General features: G+C 37.4%; 1 protein-coding gene across 3 annotated transcripts in view; it reads left to right on the top strand.

Moving 5' to 3' along the window:
• The window catches only part of TXNRD2 (thioredoxin reductase 2), a 32,011-nt gene that overhangs the window by 966 nt on the left and 4,089 nt on the right, over positions 1-26,956 (top strand). For 2 of the 3 annotated variants that reach the window (XM_059485488.1, XM_059485490.1), the window contains exons 2-16: positions 149-214; positions 905-961; positions 1,556-1,700; positions 2,024-2,098; positions 2,908-2,986; positions 3,929-3,991; positions 4,338-4,408; positions 7,804-7,823; positions 8,194-8,285; positions 9,553-9,727; positions 17,227-17,363; positions 22,667-22,762; positions 22,964-23,056; positions 23,802-23,873; positions 25,608-25,705. In XM_059485488.1, the coding sequence (XP_059341471.1) occupies positions 149-214; positions 905-961; positions 1,556-1,700; positions 2,024-2,098; positions 2,908-2,986; positions 3,929-3,991; positions 4,338-4,408; positions 7,804-7,823; positions 8,194-8,285; positions 9,553-9,727; positions 17,227-17,363; positions 22,667-22,762; positions 22,964-23,056; positions 23,802-23,873; positions 25,608-25,705 (1,339 nt within the window). The remainder of the gene's footprint in view (positions 1-148; positions 215-904; positions 962-1,555; positions 1,701-2,023; positions 2,099-2,907; positions 2,987-3,928; positions 3,992-4,337; positions 4,409-7,803; positions 7,824-8,193; positions 8,286-9,552; positions 9,728-17,226; positions 17,364-22,666; positions 22,763-22,963; positions 23,057-23,801; positions 23,874-25,607; positions 25,706-26,956) is intronic. The other variant, XM_059485489.1, reaches the window with a different exon arrangement.

Genomic DNA, 26,956 nt, shown 5'->3' on the forward strand with positions numbered 1-26,956 from the left:
ACCACAGCGCTAGAGTGAAGTGAGGAAAACCCAAATCAGCAATAATCAATTATAAAAATAACTGTACTCTGATACTGTCCTTCTTACATACCTCTCCCATCTTCCTGATCTGTTTCTATTCCTTCTTTTTTTCACGTCCTCTTCACAGGAAAGAATGAGTATGATCTTCTGGTCATTGGTGGAGGGTCTGGAGGCCTTGCTTGTGCAAAAGAAGGTTTGTATGTGTAAATAACTAACAGAAGTTTTGGTTTAACTTCAGTAGGGTGTAAGGAAACTGAGGGAAGTGTTACTGATAATGTTAAAGCTTTATAAGAAGCATAGTACGCTCAGTACCTGTACATCAATCATTAACTTAGCTCCATATGGTTAATCTGCAAATCAATTCACACCCTCAGATGGTGTGATCTTTTTTGGCTTTCCTCTTAACCTTTTAAAATATGTTTCTTCTTTTGTCATGGGAAAAACTAGTAAGCTTTAATTTCACTGTTGTAAAAGTATTCAGAGTACCTCCATATATACTGTACTTTTTAAAATACTGTTCTCATTTAAAACAATACCTTCATACTGTATCCAAGATCTAACTGCTGTAGAGAACCTTGCCCCCTTTGTTTGTCAAGGTAGCATGTTCAACAACCCACAGTGTTCTTAAACATCTCATTTGAGGTCAAATTGCATTTTTAGGGTCAGTGGAAGCTGGAGGCCCCAGTCTGGCTTATTGAGCATCTTCCAGAGAATTTGCTGACTATGTAGGCAGGTTGGGTCTCTGGTCTGGTATCTTGAGTTAGACAGAAAAAAACACCAGCTGTCATCTCCTGTATTTTATCTCTGTGTGTGCTACTAAAAATGTTTATGTTTGTGTATTTCTCCTTCCTCTAAATACCTTACTTTGCTTCTTTGTTTACAGCTGCTCAGTTTGGAAAAAAAGTGGCTGTTCTGGATTATGTTGAACCTTCCCCACGAGGTATGGAAGAGAAATAACAGGGTAATAATTGGACATGCATATCATTCAGCTGCTCAGGTGAGCAGGTTGCTCCAGAGAGCAGTGTCCAGTGTCCAAAGCCTGTTTTGCTTGGAGAAAAGTCTTTAAGCCCAGCTTGTGCCATGGCTTGTTCTCTCCAAGATGAACCAGTTGTGCCTGCTCCCCTGTACATTAAGCTTGTTAGCAGTGCTTGATGCTATAATTTATACTGGACTTTGGACTTAAATAAGGAGAATATTCCCTCTGTCAAAATAATATTTACAATTTCTAAAAATTACTAATTGTGTCATGCTGAGGTTCCTTGTATACAATGCACAAAATGAGATCTGCAAACATGAATGTTTAGTTACTGAATCTTCTGAGCTCTGAGAAAAATCTTGAAATTACTTGAATTTTAGAAGAAAAATGTACAGAGATGGTTTTTATCAAACAAATGAGCACAAAGCAAGTTATAAACTGATCTGTAGGAGACAGTAAACTGTGTTTTTACAGAACTTTTTACTTCCCATGGAGCCAACTGCATTGTTACACTAATCTAATTTACTTTTTTTTTTCTTTCTTTGTTTTTTTCCCAAGGAACTTCATGGGGACTTGGTGGAACTTGTGTGAATGTTGGCTGCATTCCTAAAAAGCTTATGCATCAAGCAGCCCTTTTAGGGAGTGCCCTTAAAGATGCCCAACACTATGGCTGGAATATACCCCAACCTGTTCATCATACCTGGTAAAGACTGTTGTTTATATCCACTCCTGTGTGCTGCAAATGCATAACAATAACCTTTTCCCAGCTGGTGTTTATTATGGGACAGTTAGGGAAGTGAATTTTGCATGTGAAATTTTAACCTGGTACTTGTTAAAAAACAGAATTAGTTTCTGGTTTCTCAGGGCAGAAATTATGTTGGTTTGGACTTGATAATTTGCTTTTACAATAAAAAATACTGTGGTTCAGTCCTCATTTTCAGCATATATCTTTGCCAATATCTTTGTGTTGCATAACCTGAATTTGTAATATGATGACTTCATGTTCTGTCTCTTGTTTTGTGGCAGGTCTGTGATGGCACAAGGTGTTCAGAATTATGTGAAATCCTTGAACTGGGGACACAGAGTGCAACTACAAGAAAAGTAAATAAGACTTTGAAGTTTGTCTTTCTTCCCACAGTCAAGGAGGTGCTCTTGTCCTTGTAGAACTGCAGAATTGCCTTTGAAGTTTCTATCTAGAGCTAATATTTTGAGTCTGTAAGTCCTTTCTTCAGGGGTCTGCAAGTGCCCCTGTCAATGTAAGTAAGTGGTCTCTTCCTCTCCCATTTTCCTTTTTGGTGAAATAGTGGTTGACACTGACCATGCACAAAAGCTTTCTAGCAGTGTAGTGATCTCTCTTTAGTCTGGAGAGGTTTTGCATTAATATGAAGCAGTCAAGGTATCTTAAGATACTTTTGACCTCATCCCCCAAAATTTCTATGCCATACAAACCCACAGCTAACACTATGCTAGAGCAGCAATTTTTTTTTTCAGTATGCAGTTCTTTTTATAGAGAAATTATAATAGAAAATTTAACAGATTAGTCATGTTACTCCTGCTGAAGCACTTTGGTGTGTTCTCAAACAAGCATGGTATCAGAAATGCTACAGATAATACTAGTAGTGCTATGGGTAGCAGAAAATGTATTTTCTGAGGATATAAATAATCTGATCTCAAAGTTTGTTACAAGGTTAAGTTACTTTTCTGTATAGAGGAGTTAAGTGTGACAGAAGAATTAAGTGACAAATTATGATAGATCTGCAAACAGTCCTATGAAGTGAGATTCCTTCCTTTTACTGCTCTATGCCTGATTGCTACCCCTTTTACCACTTAAATACAGAAAAGGTAGCTGATTGTATTTCATACCTATTCTTGTTAAGTGTACATTGCTGATGCTGTTTTCTTCTAAACAGGAAGGTGAAATATTTCAACATAAAAGGAAGTTTTTCTGATCCACATACAGTCCGTGGTGTAACAAAAGCAGGTAAAGAGGTGAGCTGCTGTGCTGATTTCTGCAGTGTTGTTCACTTGGAACATTTCAGGTCATTTGGGAGCGAGATTGTCCTTTTGCAAATTGTTTGAGGTATTCAGTATTGTTTTAGTGAGTGAGATTTGCATTTTCCACTTAGAGAAGTTGTTTATGAACTTGACTGGTGCCTGCTGAGTCCCTGGCCTGGCCTGTTGGATGCTATTGCTTTTTTCTGCGGGTGGAAATGCTGAGACAGAAGATTTTTGTTTGATTTGGTCAGTCATGCTGATGCTTACAGAAATGTAAGTTCTGAGAGATGAGAATTAGGTTGCTCTGAGCTGTTTCCCTCCTTCAGGTGATTTGTAGGGGTGATTAACTCAGTAATACCAAATTGTGTGTGGGAGGCAATTAGTGTGAATGCACATCTGGGTCACATAACAGAATGGTGGCCATTGCTGGGTATTTAACAAGGCCTGAAAGTGCCTTTTTAACACCTTTTTCAGGGTAATTTTTTAATATTACTGATTCATATCAGCTTGAAGGTCAAGTTTTGGAGGTAGGTGCCTCGGATTTTCTAGAAACAGTCTCCTTTTGAGGTAGCTTAACTCCAGGCCTGAGATAGAACTTACTGCTGTCATCTCTGTGTGTTTTATCCTGACAAGAAATTGATTTTAAAAGTGTCATTTGTGCATAACTATTGCTTCCAAGTAGTCATCAGAATCTTTTGCAGTGTAAGAACAATTGCACAGTTAATATTAAAACCTAGTAGAGAATGGGTAGGAGAAATTCTGCATGTATTAGTTTATCTCCATCCCTTTTTAACGCATTGCTGATTATTATGTCACATAAATAGCAGATGGTAGTACCAGTTTTCTCATTATTCACTCATTTGTACATAGATGAAATCCAAAGACAGATAAAAGGATTGCAAATGCTTGATTTTGATTTTTCATTTTTGTTTGTAGGTTGTTGTTACTGCAGATAATATCGTCATTGCTACTGGAGGAAGACCAAAATACCCTACACATGTAAGTTACCTTTCCATTTGACAACTCCAGTGCCTTGCTGAGATGCACAACACAGTGAAGGAAGATAAAGAATGTGAAAATAAAGCAACATATGAGAGATTTTTGTACTTGTGTCACACAAAAAATTGTCTATATATAAAGGATGTTGTCTATGGAAATGTTTTTCTAAAAAGCCAGTTTGCTTTGATTTGTTGGTGTTGCTTAGAGCTGTAGAATAATTCAGGTTGGAAGCTGGCAGCCCCAGATATATTCCCCTTGGTCTGTACTTCAGCCAACACAGCCTGAATTGCTATTAGCTTTTAGTGCTGACAGGATTGGCATTGTAGATTCACCTGTGTGATCATAGGTTGCAGGTGCACTGGAGTATGGAATCACAAGTGATGATCTGTTCTGGTTAGAGAAATCTCCTGGAAAAACGTAAGTTACCTTACCATGGTTGTAATAGATGCTGGCATTCCTACCTTTTCTATATAGCAGGGTGAAAAATGTTCAAAATTGCCTTTTGTATGCCAATTTTTCTTCTGTTTTCCTTCTGAAATTTTGCTTCAACAATGCAGCAATATCATACTACCAAACTTCATTAATAACTGATAGATCTTCTCCCTCCTCATGTTATGAAGTTCCCTCCTAAAATCAAATTAAATAACGTTTTCACCGTGTTAGGTTGTGCTGTAGCCATTACAAGTCACAAGAGGGCAGCATGAACTCACCTGGGGCTGCTCAGTCCATGTTCCTCAATTAGGGGAGAAGCTCCAACGTAATTTTGCTTTCTCCTAAGTTGTGGCAGAAAACAAAAGAAAATATGAAGAAACATTTGAGTTACTTTTGCTTTGGAAGCTGTTGTTTAACTGAAATATTAAAACACTGGTTTTAATGGAAATACTAAAATGCCACAGTTGTTTTTTACAACACACAGCACAGTAAGATTCCAAGTCAACACTGCTACAGAGCAATTTCCTGATGGAGATAATTGTGATAGGAAATGCAGATTTGCTAGCCTAAAAGTCAGATAATGCTATCTTTTTGTCCTCTCTATTGAGCAATTCTAGAAAAAACAAAAGAGACTTCAAGCTGTAATTCTGGTGTTTGTGCAAAAAACATACTTGCCATTCATGGCAGTGACTTTCTGCTATAAAAAATGCACTGTGTTAAGCTAAACTTCAAATAAGAAAATGAGGCTTTTTGGTACAGTTTTAGAAAGAAAGTAAATTTGTTGTTGTTTGTAGTGTTTCAGTCACCTCTAGCATGTTGAAGGCATGATTTATGCAAGGAAATTGTTTTTAAGAACAGCAACACCCACCCCCTCAAAAAAACCCCTACAAAATCCCAAACCAAAATATAAGATTTGTCCTTGTAAGAGGTTTCTGTGAAAATATGGCTCTTGTCCAGTTGCTGCCGATGCAAGTTGTGACAGTGTAATGTGGGAGTCTAGTGTTTATATGTTGCATTCCTGAGATTTAGTCAAAATAAGCCTGCAGGGGCTACAGTAGCATTTCTGTGCTTTATCAGGCTGTGTCTTAGCAAATGAAGGAGGGAGTTGTTAGAGGTTTGTTTCTGTCGGATTTGTTTCTGTTATAAATATTCCCAAGGTTCAGTTTAACACCTTTTGTTTTTAGTCTGAGCTGTGTTGTATTTATTCTTTCTTTTCTCCCTCTCCAAATGTACATATCTCAGCTACAAATTACATGCCTGGAGGTTATAGAACTGTCAGTCCTGCAGTTATTCTTTTTTTTCTTTAAGTAAACCATTAACCAACTTTAAAAGTCCCATAGATATACAAACATGGGGAAGAAACTCACTGCTGAGATGAAGGGTTTTGGCAGAGTGAATTAGAAGAGATGCCTTGAAATGTGTTGAGAATGAGTAAGAAATTGAGCAGGTGTGAACACAAGGTTAGGTTCTGCTTTCCTGACTTTTCTTTTAGACACTGACAATGCCCAGGAACCCCTTGTTTTGTACAAGAAAGTGTGAATAATGTGGGGCTAATTCTATGAGTAAGTGCCAGCTGACATCCATTTTCCATCTATTGAAAAACAAGAGCAAACATATGCCCAAATTACAGAAATTCTTATTCTTTTCCCTGTGAATCTCCAGTAGATATTTCTTTATGGGCAGTATGAGGCTTTTTGCAGCACTTCCCAGGAGCTGCATGCTAATGAGGGTGTGATCATGCATTCACAGATGAATCAGATGCCCTAATGCTGGAAAAATTATTTCCCATTATGTTAAATTATTTGCCAAGCATAAACCCCAGACTAGCAGATTTTAATCAACCTATTCTCTGTACACCTTCAGAAGTTGTGTGTTTTTATTGTAAGATAGAGAGATGTTATCTGGAGCCTTTTGTAAGAAAACATGTGTTGTACTGACTGTGCAGTCCCTGGGGCTTACAGAGCTGCAGCCTCCATGTCTGCACTGCTCAGAAGTTTAAAAGCATTGCTGTTAGAACTGGGAGATGCTGCAGATTTGTTCAGGGTAAGGCATAGGCCACAAGCCCCTTCAAAAACCTAACAAAATACTTTGTTGTCAGAGGAAATACTGTGTGGGATACAATCTCCAAACTGTGAGATTTTAACAAGTCTGTAGAAGACATAAAAAGCAGAGGAGTGCAAGTGCAGCCTGTCCAGCAGCTGAGAGTTAATGGCTGCCTGGCTGGAGCTGCTTTTACCTGCAGAACAGGGACTGAGCATTCTGCCTTTTGTACCCAGCAAATGGTAGGGGTGGGAAGAGAGGAACTGCTGCTGTGTAGGGATCAACTGGGGACAGAGATGGAAACTGCTGTGCTGGAGAGCTGATACACCTCATAAATTACAGGTGTTGACGGACAATTGCAATTATATTCTTGATTGAAAGGGTGTGAAATATTGAGAGAGGTGGGAGCTGGGGTTTTATTTAGGAACTAAAATGGATATATTTGGTAAATACCAGTCTAAGTAAATCTATTAAACCCATTTTCTGTAATATAAACAAATGTTTGAAGACTGGAAGGCCAAATATTTGGCATCTGGAAAAATACAGTGATTAAAAAGCAGGTGGTTATAAATCAAAATGAAATTTAGCAATGAATAAAATCTTCATTGGGAACTGTAATCTACTTGATAGGAAGACATAATCTAATTGATAGACCATCCCCATGTGCTGAAAGATGAGCTGTCAGGGAAGAAGATTGGCCTGGCTGAATAAAGAGTTTTGGCTGGAACTCAGGGGAAAAAGGAGTATTTATGCCCCTGGGAGAAGAGAGAGGACCACAAGGATTGTGCAGGGAGAAAATTAGAGGGGCCAAAGCCCAATTAGAACTTAATCTGGCTACTGCTGTAAAAGGCAATAAAAATGTTTCTATAAATACAGTAGCAACAAAAGGAGGGCTCTGGAGAATACCCATCCTTTATTAGTGTGGAGGAGGAGAGGCACAGTAATAAGGATAAGGCTGAGTTACTTAATGCCTTCTTTGCCTCAGTCCTTAATAATAAGAGCAGTTGTTCTGTGGTGCCCAACCCCTGAGCTGAAAGATGGGGACAGGGAACAGAATGAAGCCCCCATAAATCATGAGGACTTGGTTAGAAACTTCCTGCAGCCTTGGACATGCACAAGTCCAAGGAGAGAATCCACCCCAGGGTGCTGAGGGAGCTGATGGAAGAGCTGACTGAGCCACCCTCCATCATTTCCCAGCAGTCCTGGCTAACTCAGGGGTCCCAGCTGACTGGAAGTTGGCAAATGTGACACCCACATCAGAAAATATTTTTTTCTGGTTTTGCAAAAGTATGCACAAGCTCATTCCACTGCTTTCTTCTTTTTTTCCTTTTCTGTAACAGATTGGTTGTTGGAGCCAGCTGTATCCTTTGAAAAGTGTGTGATGATCTATGATTATAACTAACATAGCTGTCTTTCCTGTGAAACTTCGGTTTTCTGAATGCCTCTGCTCATGTGATATAGTTGAGTTGGTAAGAGAATAATAATAGTTTTCTATGCAGTAGCATCATGGAAATTAGGATCAGCTGAGGATAAATTCTCAGGATCTTAAATCCAGTGTTAACTATGTTAACTATAAGACTTCCAAGTTTTATTCTATGTACAAAGGCAAGCTAAAGATCTCTGTGTGAGGAGAGCTTGGTGTCTCCAAGTAAAAAGCCCACTTGTATACTACTCATATATTGTGTTTATTGAAATTGTTGTTTACATTTGCTTAACTGGTGTGTCACCAGATGTGTCCCTTGAGTGTGCTGGTTTTCTGACAGGCATTGGATTGGACACTACAGTCATGATGAGAAGTGTCCCACTTCGTGGGTTTGATCAGGCAAGTAGAGAATATCTTCCACCTCCTTATCTATCAAATAAATTAAAATACAGATTTTTAAATTTTATCTCCTAAAGAAATAATGTTGTTTGCATCTTCAAACATTTCTAATATGTGCACAAGTTTTGAGGTGGGAGTATTGTTGCTTAAGTGGCAGTGACAAACACCACCCATGGTAGTGACAGCTCCTGGTTGTATGTCACCCTCTCCCATTCCTTAAACTAGTGGCTTGTCTGCCTTAAAAGTGATGGCATGAGTTTGCAAAACATTGTATAAGAATAATTCTTGGGATTTACACTCCTCATTGAAGAAATCCACACCTGTAACAGCATGAGGTCTGAGCAAGCAGGGAATAGTGTGTGTGTAGCACTTGGTCAAACACAGTAGGAGAACTTGATCCTCTGTAGGCAGGAGGAGCACAATGGCCATACCAAAGTTGATAAAGTATTAATGGAGATAAAATAATTATGTTCAGTCTGCAGCCACATTGAGGCTGATGGAAACTGATTAATGAGCTCTCATGTTTCTGAAGAGACATAACCCTGCTGTTGCCTTCATATTAGTTAATATCAACTTTAAAATAAAGTTTTGTAAGCTGAGAGAGCTTGTGGAGTTGTGTGGAGTTGTTCTATGTGAGTGGTTTTGTAATAATATCCTTTAAATAATAAACATACTCTGGCAAGGTGCAACCTGAGTTCCTGCAGTCAAGAGCACTGATGTCTTTGGATAAACCTGTTGATGCCACATTTTACTACTTCAATTTGGTGTGGCATTATTTCAAACAGACTCTTAGGACAAAAGTGGTTTGGTTTTTTGTTTTTGTATTAGAACTTTCCATGAAACCTTACTGATTCATACTCATTGCAGAGAAATGCCAGGTGTTATGGCAAAACAAAATACCTTTCTCCTGTTGTTTTTATGAAAGTATTTAATGTTCATCAAACTACTAGAAAATTGTAATTATGGTAATGGTAAATTGAATTATGTAAACAACAAATGCTTTAAAAGCAACTCTTTTATTAATTTACTGTTATATTTTTTGAAAATAATTTGAGTAATTAAGTGTAGGTGCCTCTTGGAATGGAGTTGCAGGTCATAGTGGCTCCCTAAATTATCATGTATTAGCAGTGCATAGTAACTAAGTGATAAAGAATGTTTGAAATGCACAAGGTATTTACTGGGGTTTCCTGAACCCAGCTGAAGGAGGGGTTTACATTGAAAAGGTCACATACCTAAGAAAAAACAAATTTGTTTCACTACTCAACAGCAAATGGCTTCCTTAGTAACCGAGCACATGGAATCTTATGGCACAAAATTTTTAAAGAGATGTTTCCCAACTAAAGTTGAAAAATTGGAGAGCGACAGTTTGCAAGTCACTTGGAAAAATGCTGACCTGGACACAGAAGAAACCGATTCTTTCGACACCGTGATGTGGGCAGTAGGTAAATATGATTATCTTAACATTTCTTTGCAATGCTTTCCATTCTGAAAGTGAAGTCACTTCATCATGGGGTCAAACAGCCCCCCCATTAAATGTTTAGTGACTTAAACATTGATAGTTGTTTAATTATTTTCTTGCATGCCTGACTTGTTCATTTACAGTCTAAAAACACATTAAAGTTACTGTGAATGGCAGAAGTCTGTGGTAACTGTTTTTGCATGATCTGCAATAAATGGGTCATGTAGTCTCTCTCACTTTTACTAGAGTAAGAACGTGAATTCCAGCAAACTCTGGTTTGCAGGTAGTGTTCTCTAAGTGCATACTCTTGATTGATTCATAAAGCTATTCACTGGAAGTACATATTTATCCTGTTTAAGAGGCTACCATTTCTTCTAGGATTTTTTTCTAAACTGTGCTGTTTAAGTTTGTTACTGCAGCTGTCATCCAATTCAGAGAAAAAGTAACTGGCTCTAAAAACCCAAGCTCTAGCAGGGAACCTTGAAACTGTATAGCTTTTTGAAATCTGGTTAGGGACTTTTACATATCTCAGACCCCTTGGAACTGACATACAACGACTAAGAGTAAATTGCTTTAGAAGAATGCTGTGATAAATGTCTATGAGCATAATCACCAGAAATGGGAATCAAATCTGGGGTTTTCCTCCTTTGAGACAAATGCTGCTTCCTGCAAGGACTAGCACACTAAATTATGTACAAGGCTCCAGCCCACAGGAATGAAAACACTCCTTCAGTGTTGCCTCCCTGAGCTGCTCGTTTGTCGCTGTTACCAGTCTGTCCTTGGTTTCTGTATTGGTTCAGATGGGCTGTAAGCCCACCAGAGTAGGAGACTTTTGTCTTTTGTGCTTATAAAGCTTTGTGAATATCTGGAATTCTAGATCAATAATGCATGGCTAAAGGTAGTAGTGGTGTTTGGCAGGCAGATGATATCTGGCAAACAAAGTAAATAGGCTTAAACGTACAGCCCAAGAAATCCTGTGGATGCAGACAAGTAATCAGTTTTACTAGCAGCTTTAGCAATCCCCTTGACTACTTTATATTCTTTTTATCTGGCACTTCTATTTTAGAGTAGTGGGAATGCATTACTCTTTCATTTGTTTATAGCATAAATTTAAATTACTCTGGTTGTAGAATAGATCCATTACAGGATCAGAAACAGATCATTTACAGCATATTTTGCCCAGTGGATTTAATCTACTATCCAGTTGTTCCATTTCCCTGGTTAAGTCAGCTTTATATCTTCCTAATACCCCAAACAGAGAGCAGGTTGTGCATTGTGACAAATGTTTTCTTTTCCTTACTGTAACTACTACTCTCTTAGAAGTGCCTTGGGCTCTACAAATTATGGAAACAGCCTGTAATAATGGATTATTCTCCTCAGAACCAATCAAACAGACTAGTGCTTGCCAAGAGTAAAAAATAGCTCATGCGATCTGGACACATAAGAATTCTGAAAACTGTAGAATAATATTCATGAGGTGAGATGAAGATATTTCCAAAAAGTGGGTTTCTAAGTGCTGTATTTGATTTTTCTTAAGCTTTCTGGTAAAAAACCCAGCCCATTCTGTGGTTCTATGAAAAGTACACTGAGTTGGAGACGCACATGTCAAATGTCAAGTCAATTTGTTTACTTTGGTCTAAGATGGAAAAAAGAGCTATTAAGTTGAAAAATAAGAAAAAATCTTGATTTACTGTTAATTATAATTATAATGGAATAAGGTTGCATGATAGACTGTTGCAATTCATTTGTAACATGAGTCTGCTCATTATTTCAGTTCAGAGGAGCTACATGTGTTACAATTTTTGTCAGAGATTTGAGTTACAATCCATATTTAGAAACAGCAAAATGAATAGTGTGAGGATTTTGTGTTGCCTTTTTTTAGTGTTCAAATTGGCACTCCACCCTTAAGGATTAAACACATTAACAGTTAGAGCTGCTTAATTGGTGTGCAGTCCATATGATTCATTGTTTTGCTCTGTATCAACACACCCACACCAGGTGTCTGAGATAATAGGCTGGGAAACTCAGTGGTGTTGAGGATTTCCTGTCTGCAGATGTGCCAGTTATAATACTGATTGAAGCAAGTCAGCTTGGAGAGTTGGTTAAAAAGCAGCTGCTGCTGTTAACTAATTGTAGCCTAAATAATAGTACATATTTCCATAATTTTTGCCAGTGCATTATGGAATTTTAGTAGGATTTTATTAATAATGTTAAAAATAGTTACTGATAGTGGGACATAGTACTGTAGCTTATTAAACTATTTCCTAATGTCAACCCTTTAAAAAGAAAATTAGATTGTGTTTGTCTGATCTGTTTTGTTTTGCTTTTGGAATGTGTGATTTTCTGCTTGTATGGATAAGCCAATAAAAGCAGGCACAATGCTGCCTTTGTTTTTCTAGCAGCATTTTTGAACTAGTCAAAATATTTGAGGGGGAAAAAAAGAAATCTCATTTTGATACATTTTAATGTAATTTAAAAGTTTCAGTGCAAATCTTTGTAGGTAACACATGGACCTGTCATACCTTGCTGAGGGACTACTTACTGTTATATTCCATCTCAGTGCAAGAGCTTGTTCTTGATGTTTATTTGATTTTTCCAGTTCAGCTCTGTATGTCTTTGTCTTACTAGTGCTATCTTTGGCTTCTAGAGAATTCTGAAATTGTAAGATTTTGAGGTTTTGAATGGAATCCTTGCTGTTTGGTATTGACAAAGGGTTAAATACGTAACATTTTCTGTAATAGTGTTCTTCAAGGCTTGCAACCAAACCAGTTTGGATTAACAAGGGAAACAGAAATTTTGTTAGGAGATTTTCTGTGAAAAGTCCCATAAGGTAAAATTTTGCTGTGATCTCCTATGAGCACATCTCTGCCAGCCCCTGTAGAAAAGGGAATGGGCTTTAGATTTATCTTGGCAAACACAATCTTGCCATTGAGTTTTTAATCTTTGAACTATTCAGTGAAAAATAAAGCACCTTGGTTGATCTCAGACATCTCTTAATGCTGATGTGCTGTGGTTTGCTGAAGCTTTGGGGCTTCGTTCTGAGCTTCCCATGTCTGTCTCTCTTACTAACTTAAATTCATTACTCTCTTGATTAGATATGGTTTCTGCAATCCTAATGAAATTTTATTAGATATGGTTTCTGCAATCCTAATAAAAATTGTCATTCCCATTATATCAGCCAGTGCTTTTAGGGAATTTTCCAATATCTAATTTTTAGGGCATTCAGTCAGACTTTATTCAGTAGGGCTATTTTTAATGTGCTTTTCCCTTTGTGTAACCAACCCATAAACTTTGAGTGTAACTTATTTTATGCTACTTATTATACCAGCCTGCAACTATAAAAATAATTTGTTCATGTGCTAGGCTATGCCTCTAAATCTACATGTGAAGAAGGTTGGATTCAGAATATTTCAGCACTAAGGTGCTTTTTGAGTTGATAGGTGATGCTAACCTTTACTTCAGTGATGGTAGAAAGAGATTTTTCAAATGGCAAAAAATTACTCCAAATTTCTTGAAAACAGTATAGTTACTGTATGCAGAAAACAGATTCAGTTCAATCATAAATGCTGAGGAGATTGAAGCCAATGGCCTGCCTCTCTTGGGAATGGTGGTTGAGTGCTCGTTTTTGAGACTGCAGAGCCGTCCTTTGAAACCAAACCTTTGGTTAAAGCAAGCTTTGTGTGGGAGAAACAATGTAAGAGTGAACTGTAGCTTTCTTCTCAGAAAATGTTTCCAGCACTCTTCCCTTTTTACAGGATATTGAGAACAAGAAAAGTAGAATTTTAGAAGTCTCTCCTGTGCTGTAAGTTTTTAATTTGATTACATGTTACTTGGAGTTGCTTTTGTTGTGAACTCCAGGTGTGCATAGGCAGGTTTTTGCTCATTGCAGCACAAGCTTTCTGCTGAGAGGACTCCTCTGTGTGAAAAGTGTCAGTGCTACAGGAGAGTACAGTGAGCAGCCTTGCCAGAGAGCCAATTACTGCCCCAGTATTGACTAAGGGCCAGATTTTTTTTCAAATTGTGGCAGGCATGCTGGAGGTTTATCAGTAATGGATACAATGTTCAAAAGCATCCTTGTAGAAATGGGGCACACTATTATCAATGTGATAAAGGTTCTGAACTCTTTTTAACCTTACTTAATCTTACTCTAGTCAATATTTTCCTGTAATCTGAACAGTAGTTACACTGAAGTGGTTTTTATTTGGCACTATCAGCTGGGTGTGTTTTAGTGAACATCTTGTGGGTTTTAGGAGACATTTGAAGGAGGAAAAGGCAGTGGGATTGAAACTAATTTGGGGAATGTGTCAGGCACTCAGAATGAAGAGTGTACTGAGACTGGGAACACAGATAAGATTTTGATTAAGGTCAGACTGAGGTCAGATTGGATAAAGTTATGATGTGCCAATATATAGAGAAGTGGAGAAGACTATTGGGCTTGAGCTGTATTCCAGAAAAACTCTCCTGTCACCCAGCAGTATCCTCACAGTGGCCATCTACAATAAAATGTGTGCTTGGCTCCAGTTTGGATTTTTCAGATGTTGGGAAGCAAACTGGCATTTCTAACTTTTTTGCTTAAGAAACTCTGGAGGACCCATTAAAAAATTCTGCTGTCAGCTGCACCTTTATCATCCTGGGAAATCTTACTGGATATAAGAGTATGCTGTCACTCCTTTGCCACTGCTACTTACCTGAGTATGGCTGTGCCTCTGAATTCTGAGTTTAGCTGTTTCAGTCTCCACTGTTGAAGGTCCTGCACCCGAGGCTCACAGTCTGATACTCATTCCCCTTGTTCTGTGGTCAGGTATAATTACCAGAAGCCCTGGGCAGGTAATGGGACACAAATGCCACACCACAGCCCAGCCTGGCCATGTCTGTAATGGGAGATGTGAGCTTCAGCCACCACTCTCTGCAGTGGAGCCCTCTGACTGGCAGCCCCTTAGGAAGCTGTGCTGTTAGATTTTACAAAAACAGATCAAAAAGCTGCTTTTTCTTCTAAAGTTAAAAGCAAAAGGGGGCTGGCACTGAAAGCAGGGCTCTGTGTGGTTTTCACAGCTGTGTGGTAAGTGGATGGGTCTATGAAAGATGAGACTGTGGTGTGCTGTTAGAAGTGCAGGAGGCAGGTAACCTTTTTAAGGGTCACATTTGAGTTACACCTTTCTTCTAGGTGTCTGGCATATTTTGCTATTTTGAATGAAAGCTATATCTAATCTTGTGTCCTATACAATTGTACACTCCTGTTCTTTGGCAGTTTCAGGACATCTTCAAACTAAAAGCACGTGCTGAGAGTGGGTTTGTGTGCCTGGTAGGATTTAGACTCTTAGAAATAAGCTGTGAAGTATTGATTTCTTGAAGTTGAAGATATGAAAAAATCAGGAGTTATGGATATAAAAAGAAAGTCCATCTGAGAAATGGTGAGAACTAATCTTATAATAGTAAGTGAACATTAGGAAACATCAGAATTCCCTGAATTTGGCACTACAACCTGCACATTGTATAATCATGAGCCTCAATTACTGAATTTGAGATGAAGCAAGATCAGTAAGTATAATTCTTATGGGGGTGAACCTGCATAGAGCTAAAGGCCAGTAAAGCTTCAGTTCAGTGTTTAAAAATTTTGGTTTTACCTTCAAAAGCAATAGTTAGGCAGTAAAATTGAGAGAGAAACTTCACTATGAGAAGCAGCACATTTTTTTGTAACTCATAGCTATTAATACCAAGCTGTACATATGTTAAAATTGGCTGCAATGGAAAGGTTAACTGTTATCCTGCAGGTTTGATAAACTCAGCTGTTGTTGCCACAGGTCTTTAAATGACTCTATTGAGAGATTTTCTTTTTTCCTCTTTCAGTGCCTGCCATTGCGTGCTAAGTTTTCTCTTGGCTCTGCCTGGCAGGAAAAAGAGGAAACTAGAAAACCCCATTAGTTGTCCATTTGCAGAATACCCAGGCTTTACTCTCAATACCCAAAGAAATACAACGGTAGGAAGTTGTTTCACATCCGAGCCAAGATAAGGTCCTGGAGGTTTATTATTTTTGTTGCCTGATAGCATCAGGACTGGGGAGCAGGGGGCAGAGAAGGAACAGCAGATCAACATCCCATGGGGACAACAGAAGGGAAGACAGACAGATAGCCAAGTGCCGACAGCTTCAGTCAGTGCTCCCAGAGGAAGTGTTGGTTTCACCAGATGAAATTAATACACAGAAGTCTTTACAGAGGCATTCAGATGTGACATTGTTTGAGGGCCTGGCTATATGGAAGATGTATAAAGCACTGAATCATATGTTTACATATAATTAGGTCTGTATTGACAAGCCAGGTTTTCCTTTTGTTTAATAATTTTCTACATTAACATCAAAGAGCTTGTTTTTATAATGAAAACACATTTCCTCTTTTGTTTTGCTTTGCTATAGCTCTGTATTAAATTGAATGCAAATCATGACTCACGCAAAGGAGACTTGAATGTGTAGATATATCCATGTTCATTAAAGCCTCTAAAACAGACACAATGTTAAAAAATTTCCTTCATTTGGATATATTCAGTTTGGGTTTTTTTTCTGTGTCATCCTTAAAAATTTTGTGACTACCATGTAACTTCACTGTGCTTATTAACTTTCAAGCAAGTTGGACAGGATTTAAGATTGCAATTTCTGGGTCAGGAATTGCTTCCTTAGATACTCTATACAAAGCTCAGTGTAATGCTGTTAAGACTTCAGTGATCAAGGGGTAACTATGCAGAAAACACTACCAAAATATATTTTTTAAATATGAGATAATTTAATATCATTGGAATGGGAAGCTGTAATAAAATCTGGGCTTGGTTGGATTTGCCTCATTTGTTTTTAAATAGATTTAAAATGTTTCTAAACTCTACAGAAATAGCTCAAATACAGTTTGAGATAACTAAATCAGTACTTAGGTTTTGAGAGCAAAGTTGATAAAATTTTTCATCTAAGGTGAAAGATACTAAAAGTGTTTTAAGATAAGTGTATTCAGATTACAAGAAAGAAGGACTTCAGGAATGTTTAACAGCATTATTAATAATTTTTATTCAAATAGTATACACAACACATTGTTGGCACTAAGCACCACTCAGGTAATGTTTATTGGAAATTTTCAGTGTAGAAGTTGCTTAGTTTTTATATGTATATTTGTGCTATATTAGGAAACTGAATTTAGAATCTTCAATAAACATGAATTTATGTGGTTTTTGTACTTTTTCCAGTGGGTGTGGTTTTCCATATTTAAAAGGATAACCCTCTGATGTCTGAGCAAAGGCAACAGTGATCGAGCTCCTTTCCCACAGAATGTCATAGCCATGCTTTCCACCCCTGCAGCTTTCTCAGTATAAGTTTTCTCATGATTCTGCTTGGACTATCAAATAGAACAAAGTTCTTGGAGACCCACAGTGGAAGATGCTAACTTTTTAGATTAACACTGCTGAAGTTTTCCAATAGCTCTTACTTTAATTTTTTTTTCCCTTAAGGCCGAGCCCCTGACACCAAAACTCTCAATCTGGAGGCAGTTGGAGTGAAAACTAACTCTGAAACTGGAAAGATTATTGTTGATGCCAGTGAAGCTACTTCTGTTCCTCACATTTATGCAGTTGGAGACATAACAGAGGTACTGAGTCTACATAAACTATTTTACAATAACAGGAAGCCAACTTTGTTCCTGACTAATAACTAGTCCCCAGATGTAGTCATGCTCCAGTGTATATCTCAGTGTTTTGCACTTTTTCACTTGGCAGGGCTGGAGTGTTTATGCCAACCACCTGGGTCAGTAATTTCCTTCACAGGGATCCTGTGAAGTATCTCAGCATGAGAGATTATTGCTGATGTTTATCAGGGAATGCATCATTGGTCAGAGGCTAATAATGATGTCTTTATCACTCCTATTATCTTTCTAATACTGTTTGTATCACTTTTGACATATGACTTCATACTGCCTGTGAATGCTGAGTGAAAGCAAGTCTTCTGTAGCTAACTACATTTACTGGGAATGACCATGACAAGTTCTGTGACTGCATTTGGGGTATTTTGGGTGTTAATTGAGATTAATCACAAAACAGCTTATCAGCTCCCTGATGCAAAATGCTTCTAATGAAGTACTTTCCTCTAGAGTAAGAAAAAGTAATTACTGAAAGTACTAAATGCATTTGATTTTCTTCATGATTTGTGAATGATTATGCTAAATAAACATGAGGGGAGTGGGTTTTTTTGTTGTTTTTTTTTAGGAAGGGGACATCATAACTTAAGCAAAATAATTTATTTAATAGAGAGGTAAGACCAGATTCTGTGGTCTTATTCTAGTGCTATTGATAATGTATACTCATATATGACAAGAATGTCTTGTCATGATAAATGTGCACTTAAATACTTTCAATCTGCCAATTTTTATTTTGCATAAGAGCTCAAGTTATCTGCAGTAAGTTGGGCATCCTCAAATATGTTGATTTCATAAAAAATGTTTGTCTGGATTCTGAACTGTAGAATTACAGGAGCATGTTGTCATCATCTGCCTGCTGTGCCTGGAAAATTTGGACAATATGTGGAATACAGAGCAATGCTGGGCATTGCAAGATACAGAGTTCTCTCAGCTGTTACTGGAATTGAGGCCTTTCTATCAAGATAGTTTTTCATATAGTGCAGGCACCTGCCTTACAAGTCTGGTAAAGCCAAATACTGTAGCAATATCCAAACAGTATATGTAGTATAATGTTAGTGAAGTTTAGAAAATGTCTCATTCTGCTATGTTTAAAATATTTTAAAGATCTCTCAAATGTATAAACCTTACAGGTGCTTTTAGTTTCTGAAGATATTGTAATGGATTAAATGATGTCTTGGGAATAGCCCTGCAAATTTCTGACTGGACTCTGGAGCTGCCAGAGACAGTTAAATCTCATAAATCTGCTGACTACTCCTGACCTCTTCCCTCTGTGTAGACATGTGTTTCTTCCTGTCTGTCTCCATCTTCACGTGGACATGCCATTTCCTTTTAAATTGTGTTAAAACTCTTTCCTTCTCAGATATTTCTCCTTTTTATTTTTCCCCATTACTCTACACAATTTCTCTGTCCGGTTGTCCTGTCCAGTCACTCAGAGCTTTGGGATTTTGTAGAGTTCCTCTCCTTTCTTCTCATTTCACATGCAGATTCCCTCTGTATTTGTCACTTCTTGCTCTCAGATACTTCCTGAAGTCCACTTTCTGCTCACAACAACCTCCTACACCTGCTTATCCCTGATGTATAAGGCTTGGCTACCTCCTGCTTTCCAAAATTTTCTTTTCAATTTCATCCAAGAAGCAGTTGTTAGAGGCAATGCTGGCAGGGCTTAGAATCTGATGCTTATTTTGCTGCCAATCTGCAGTGTTATTTTGGGCAAGTCATTTCCTTTTGGATGCTTTTTGTCTTTTGCCCTTTGAGGATTTAGATAAGAAATATAAAGTTGGAGGCAGGATGCTCTCCTCTTTCCTTCTCTGGATCTAAAAAATCATGTATTCATTTATTTGTCATTTTTATTTTGTTGTTAAAACTTGGATTTCCTTTTCCTTCTTTTGTCTCTATTAGTGCAGATTTTTGAACCTGAGTGGTTCAACAGACACTTCTAAGTGTAAGTGTTAAAAACAGCAGCACAGTTGTATGCTGTGTCCAGTGTACAACTGGGGGAAAAAATGAAAAAGTTATGTCAGTGCTCTGTAGAATATTCCCTTAAGCTTTTATCTGTATATTGGCCCAATGCAGGGAATTAACATACAGTACTCATACATTTCAAGTGTTTAGAGATAAAAAGAAATACTGCCACACTTTTATCTGACTCTAGCACGTGATCTGTGGAATTCCACTTGCTAAGCAATGAAGTTTATTTTATTTGAATACTTAAATTAGTTCAGTGTTTTGGTTTTTTTCAAAAGCAGAATTAATTTAGATAATAAACTTCATTGGCATGGGAACCAGCACTGAAATAAATTTTTGTGTTGGTGCATATCTCAAATTAACACATGAGAATCAAGGGTATCCTGCAAAGAACCACAAAGCTGCAGAGCTTGGTTGTGGTACTTTCTGGGTGTGACCTACCAAACGAGCACAGCAAGGGGAATCTTGTTTCCTGTGAGGGAACATCAATAATCCCTAAGAATCTTTATAAAAATTATTTTTTCCTCTGGTGTTCCTGCTCAGGATTTCTCCTTGCTCTGCTCTGTCCCTGTTAGAGTTTCTTTGCTGCCATAAAGTGCTTTTGCTCAAATTGTGTGAGTAGTTCCCAAGCCTTCCTCCCTCCTTTGCCATTCCACACTGAATAAATACTGAATTGCTACCAAATAGCAAGAACTGCTTTTTTTGTTGGAATTCAATGCCCTGGCTGGAAGGGGAGTGAGTGAGGGGGCAGCTGAGTTTCCTGATTGCTCAGAATGACTGTTTTCATTTGGGAGTCCTACCCATCTGGTACAAATCGGAATCTGTGTGCATGGGTGTCTTGTTGCACCCCTGTATGGAATGGAATCCTAATGTTACCCAAGATTTCATTTGGAAAAAAAAAAGGGAAAAAAAATCTTCCAGATGTGAGTCAGTTTGTGTACCCTCAAAAAACATTATTCAAGTTGTGGCAAAATATTATTTTCAACTGGCAGGTGAAATTGCATTTCAGCATTTTCCTGTAATCAGGATCAGGAAAATCAAGCTGGAATTTTAGTGTGAATTCTTTTTTTCAGTGCTGATATAAACTCTCTGTGTTAAAATCCTCCCTTCAGTAGTGTTCTTGTTGAAAAGCATGGCACACACTATAAAGACATTTTCTCAGAAGGAGGTTTATGGTCAGGCCACTCGACATCTGTCATATTTCAAAGGGTGTTACAACAAAGATGTGTAGAGAAAGTGGAATGTACAGTATGTTGCTTTGAATAGAAATGAGACCAAAAAGAGTTGTGTTAGAACAAATACACATTACTTCAAAGCTTTTTAAACTCTCTTAGGACCATCTCAGTTAAATGTATAATGCATTGGAGGATTCTTATGAACAATTCGTATCCATAATTATCAGCAGAGTAGTTCTACACATGACTGCAAAGTGAATGTTCATTTCAAATATTTACCAAGGAAGGTCTTTAAGTCATTGTTTATGAGGAATTGGGCTTTATCTGCATGGATGTTTTAGTAATTAGTTGGGTTTTATGGAATGCATGGCAGTGCTTTCACAATTTTATCTCTCGTTCCAATCTTCTATTCATTTCTGGAATGCCAAAACAACATATATTTCCTGCTCCAGAAATGATTGGCATACATGTTTCAGGCAAATGTGTGTAAGAAAAAACAAATTTCGTCTGGTAAAGTACATTTACAGACTTGAAAGTCAAAATGTTGGATTTGAAAAATTGTGACTTGAGGGATGTTAGAAGGAAAAAGGGATAGACTTGCAGCTCTGTGATTTGTAATGAGCTGTGGAGGAAAAATAGATTAGCCTTCATTAACAATTAGAATTGTGATTTCTGTTATCAGGTTAGATGTAATGTTTCAGATTGGTTTTTGCAATTTAAGTGGTTGTTACTACAGATAAAAGCCTACATGCCTGTTAATATGCAGATAATTAATATAGTATGTGTACTGAAGAAAATGGTAGCTAACGCCATGTACAGATTCTGTCTACCAACATACAAAAAAAGATAAGCTGCTAAAGAGGAATGGATTCCAGTAAATGCTAAAAAACTTTAGGTAATGACAAAAAATGAAAAACTTTGGATGTGTGTGATGGGGAATCCTTATTTTATTTTCTGCTGAGAACTGATTTTGAGAGCTTATTGAATGACTGCCTCCAAGTGGGACTTTGCAGGAGTGTGGCAAGTGTTGTATCTAAATAGGATGTGTGGAAATCAAAGCTTCACACATTTTATAAAGCATTTCATGTTGTGCCACAAAAGTGCTTCTCAGTTATGGCTTTCTTATGTTTCCACATCATTCCTTCTGAATTTGTGTCCTCTTTTCTTATGTCAGACGAGCATTTTGATGATATGTCTTGGATGAACTCTTAATGAATGGGGTTTTTAAATTAGATCTATGAATTTTGCTTAATCTTATTAACCTATATGGACTGTTCCTTCTTGGGCTTGAAAATATTCCCTTGCAAATACCTTAATTCAATTTTCAAAAACTTTCAAGTTCTTTAAAACCAGCTCTGCAGTTCTGATGCTCCAGCAGTGCTGTGCCAGCACTCAGAATTAGGGTTCTGGCACATCTACAGCCCTGTTTTGGATATAAAAAGGAGCCAGGACTCATGGCTTGAAGTGGAGCACACCCTGGTCATATCCTGCTGTCGTTCCATTTCTCACTTGCAGGAAGTTTGCATTTGCCAATAGCAATCCCTTTCAAACCCCTGTGTAACAGCAGAGTCTTAGACCAGGACCAGCTCACCCTTTAGGTCACAAGTTCTAGCAAAAGAGCTTTCCACTTTTCCAGTCCAGGACCAACTGAGGAATAGTTGGTAATAGTGTATACAAACAGCTGGGTTTTGTGCCTGTGTTCTGTAAAAATGGGTCAGACTTTTTTTTTTGAAAGGTCTGATATTATAAAAGCAATGTTGCTTTAATCTAGACTCTTCTTGCTTTAAAAAGACACTTTGAAAAATTTCCTCATGGCTTACTTTGGAGAGAAGGGGTGAAGTGAACAGTCAGCATGTGAATATGTGCTGCTTTTCAAGAGATGCCATGATAAGATAAAAAGATTTGACATATTTGTGACATTTTGCCTCCATTAAGACAGATAGTAAACTCAGACTTTAAAGCATGTTTGGACAGAAATTGTTATTGCTTTTTCTTTGGAGCCTTGGCTACCAAGCTGGAATTCCAAAGATTTGGCTTTCCTCTGACCATTGTCCCAGGAGAAATCTTTGGATGCTGCTTTCCCTTAAGTTCAAACAAAGCTCTGTGCTGTCTCCTTAGGGCCGTCCTGAATTAACACCCACAGCAATAGCTGCAGGAAAACTGCTGGCTCAGCGCCTTTTCGGCCAGTCTGCAGAGCTGATGGACTATGACAATGTGAGTTATGGCTTTTTGCAGTAAGAACAATCTTGGGCTTTTTTCTTTTAAAGAATTGCATTTTGTCACCTGGAATGCAGCTTTAACAGCAGCCAAAGTGGAGCTGTGTGCCCGAGCTGCACCTCTCAGTTGTGCCAAGTGTCTGCCAGGCAGCTGCTGCACATGGCTCAGCAGTGACAGCTTCTGCTTCCTCCCAAGCAGGTGCCTACCACAGTCTTCACTCCCTTGGAGTATGGTTGTGTTGGCCTGTCAGAAGAAGCAGCTGTGCAACATCACGGATCAGACAATATTGAGGTATGAAAACATTTTTAATTTTTTAGTTGGCATCAGAGTTGCCCTGTGGAAAGGCAGAATTTTTACTGCTGTATCAGGTAAAATTTTTGGTCCCCAAAATACTGTGTTTACAGTTATGGAGTTGGTGCCTCCAGAAGTGCTCAGAACTTCAGTAGTGTTGCAGCAGGTCACAATGGGAACTGTTGCCTGTTGGGCTTAAAATGACTGATAGGATGTGACAGCTTTAAAGTAGCTGCCATTTTAGCAAATTACATTGTGCAGCATCATTGAACAATGGCTATGTTACTTTCTACAAGTTACTTTTGAAAAGATATGTTGTGTTACTCTTGGGAAAATCATTAATGAAAAAATAAGAATTTACTATTCAGAATGTAAATATTACAGTTTTGATTTTATTAAGGGGTGCAATATTATAGATATGAAAAGATTTTAGGATTTTTTTTCAGTAAACAAGGCATTGAACCTTTGGGAGAAGCTTAAAAATGCTATTTTTTTCCTTTAATTTGGTGCATAAGTCTGAGTAGCATTATTTGGGAAGTTTTGTTTTTAATCTAATGATTCTCTGAGAAAGGTTTGTGTTAAGCTCTTACTGTGCTTTCCATATATTTCTTTAAAATAACTGGTTATAAATAAATATTTGTACAAAGGTATAAATATGTAGTAATAGTAGTTATTATAGTAATAAATACCAGGTTTTGACATAATAGTACTTTCTAACAGAAAACATTATTGTTTTTCCTACCAGGTATACCATGCATATTATAAACCTTTAGAGTTCACAGTGGCTGAAAGAGATGCAACTCAATGCTATATGAAAGTGAGTTTTGTGGGCTTTTAACTTGCTTTTAACTTAAAATGGGATAAAGAGCGCTGTTTGGCAGAAAAACATCTCAAGATGGATATTTTCTTGGTGACACACATCTTGAAATTTCTTTACAGATATTGGCATTGTTCAGAACTGACATTCTGTTAATAAATACCATCTTTGAACTGCTTTTAAGGTTTTAAAAAGTATTTCAGATTCAGATCAATCTCTGCTTTTCCCAGCAAAATTCTTAACTGGTTACATGAAATATTTATATTGACACCTCTTGCCAAAAGTTTGATACCTTCAGAAATTAAGCATAAGGCTTACAAACCTGCAGTAACTATTCAGGTTCTACTTAAGAAAAAACTGCTCCTGATTTAGTCCAAAGTGCCAGACCTGAAAAGGTCCTTCTGCAGCAATCCAGTTGCTTCAGTGTTGGAAAGGTTTTTGATGCTCTTGCCTACAGTAGAGACTCTTAGCTAAGATGAAGTGTAGTATTGGTAGAATATATCATAGTTTCCTTTTTCTTCCTTTTCTCCTCATCATCAGGGAACAGTCTTTTTTGCATAAATGTGTTCATCAATTATATTATACAATATTATATTGTTATGTAAGGAATGTCCATTGTCACTAATTGCAGTCAGTTTTTCTGACTGTATTTTTTCATCTCTGAATTATGTAAATGCTTGCCTTAAGTGTCCCAAGTACCAGTGTAACAAAGGTGATGATATTTTATGTATTCCCTTTGAATTATGTCAATTAGAGTAAATATTTAAGGGTAAAGTAGTAACAGCATAGTAGTTGTTGGATGATATTTAATATAGTCCTTACTAAACTCTTAAAACATATAAACAAACATTTAACTTGAGTCTTTCAAACTATATTGCAAGAATTTTTCCTTTAAAATGCCTTAATATTAAAAGTCCCACATCATGATTGCTGCTGTCCCTGGCATTCCTGATGAAAGAATTTAAGCTTTTACTGAATAGCAGAACTTAGTAGATTAGTGATAATTAAATGCCTGCTGGGAGGATGCAGGGAAAGACTGACTTCCTTTTCATAATTATAAAGATGGTGTCCTTATAGGAACTAAAACATTTTCATTAAGTTCTCTAATAAAAATTAAGTGTGCAGTGACTCAGGCTCTCCTAGATACTTATTAACCTTCATCTTTGGCTGCTTCTGAGGCTGCACTCCTTTTTAGGTTATGTGCCCCTTGTGGTAAATGTATCTCACCAAACATGCTGCTGTGTTTCCTGAGTCACAAAGGTACAAAATATCCTGGAACTGTTAATGGTCACCTGTGAAAATAAATTTAATAATGGTAGTGATCTACTGTGAAAATACTGATGAAAACAACTGCACAGGCTTGGAGAAGTGCTGAGGTGGCCACTCAGTGGAAAAGAGCACTGGTCTGGTCACCAGGCTACAGAAAGTACTTTGAGGATTTCATTCAAATGGCAAGCAACAAAGTATTCAGTATCAGAAATTATTGTTGTCAATGGCTCCCTCAAGTCTGAAAGAAATACACCAATAAAGCTTCAATTCAGGAAAATGCTTAAGGACAAGGAGAGTAAGGGCTATTGAAGTCAGTAAGACTTAAGCAAGTGCAGAAGTTTTTGGCACACTGGAAATAAACAGCTGAACTAGGATCTTTGGGCATTCCAGTTTCATTTAATTCATCTTCATGCCTTATCTTTAAGTGTTCTAAGAAAAGATCTTTTTGTGATGTATTGTTTTCAGATGGTGTGCTTACGAGAGAGGGAGCAACGAATACTTGGCCTTCATTTCATTGGACCAAATGCAGGCGAAGTTATTCAAGGATTTGCTCTTGGAATCAAGTAAGTACAAAAGAATGTCTCTAGCTTCTAAAGCCTACTTCTTAAGTTATTGTAAGATTATAGAAGATAGCTGCCTAGTTTTGGCAACACTATAAAGAATGCATGCTTTTTGTTACTTTTATGGAGTATTGCACATATTTTCACAAAAATACTGCAGTTATTCATTAAGATGTACTGGATTTAGTTATTGTAATACTGGATATAGTTAGAGAACAACTGAGGAAAGTATAGCATTGATTTGATATAGTTAAAGCAGAAAACAGAATTAAGCATTAACTTAACTAATGTTAGTTTCTTCAGTGTAGCTTCTTCTGCATTATGTGAACAGGATAGGAAATCCCCATACAGTTTTCCAAGTTCTTTAAAAATATATTTGTACTATTCAGAAAAACCTTTCTTTACACCTGCCAAGCATTTTCTTTCCTAATCTCATCTTTAAATTTGTACAGCCATGGCTTCTTAGAAGTTCAGCAAGGTTTGCATGAATTCTTATATTGCTGGGGTATAAGCTAAATACAGTATAGTAAAAAAGAAATTTCTATGGGATGATGAGAGAGGGAATATACTTTTGTTTGAAGCTATCTGATAATTGCAATAAAGAAACCTATCCTTTGTGATCTCATCTTGTTTAAGATTTTGCTCAAATATTGATATAGAAGTCCTCCATTTGAAGGAGTAAGCAGTGATTCTCAGTCCTCTCTGGTTTAATGGAAAAGTCTTGCTATGATTTTCCTGTGCTACAATTATTTCTTATTTGTTTTTTCCTTTCCCTTTCTTATTGATGATTCACATCTTCAGAAATGTAGATTCCTATATTTACATTTAAAAATTATAATTTTTAACTTCCTCTTCAAGGAAAGTAGTCTAGAACATCATAAATCATTGCCAGTTGTGGTGTCAGTTCATTTTCATAAATTTGATCACCATTTTACTGCAGTTTTAGTCCTGCAGTTGTGAGTGACTATTGTAAATGAAAAGCAGAAAGGATTAAGAAGGCAGGACCACAAGGATCATGTGAGGAATATCTTGGAAATCACTGATTGCAGTGTACCCTCAGTACACATTTTCAACATGTGTTTGTAGTCCATTAATTGCCAGTGGTATAGATCCTAGAACTACATTTTTTAGGATGTCATTGTTTTGAAGTTTTATCCAAAATAACCATTGAAAAGGAAGCACATGAAACTGGAGTGCTTTTCTGCCTTGCTTGAGGGAAATGAAAACTTTAGCCACAGTAAGAGGTTTTCAGCA

Source organism: Ammospiza nelsoni, chromosome 18 (assembly GCF_027579445.1).
Source record: "Ammospiza nelsoni isolate bAmmNel1 chromosome 18, bAmmNel1.pri, whole genome shotgun sequence".
NCBI classification, from domain to species: Eukaryota; Metazoa; Chordata; class Aves; order Passeriformes; family Passerellidae; genus Ammospiza; species Ammospiza nelsoni.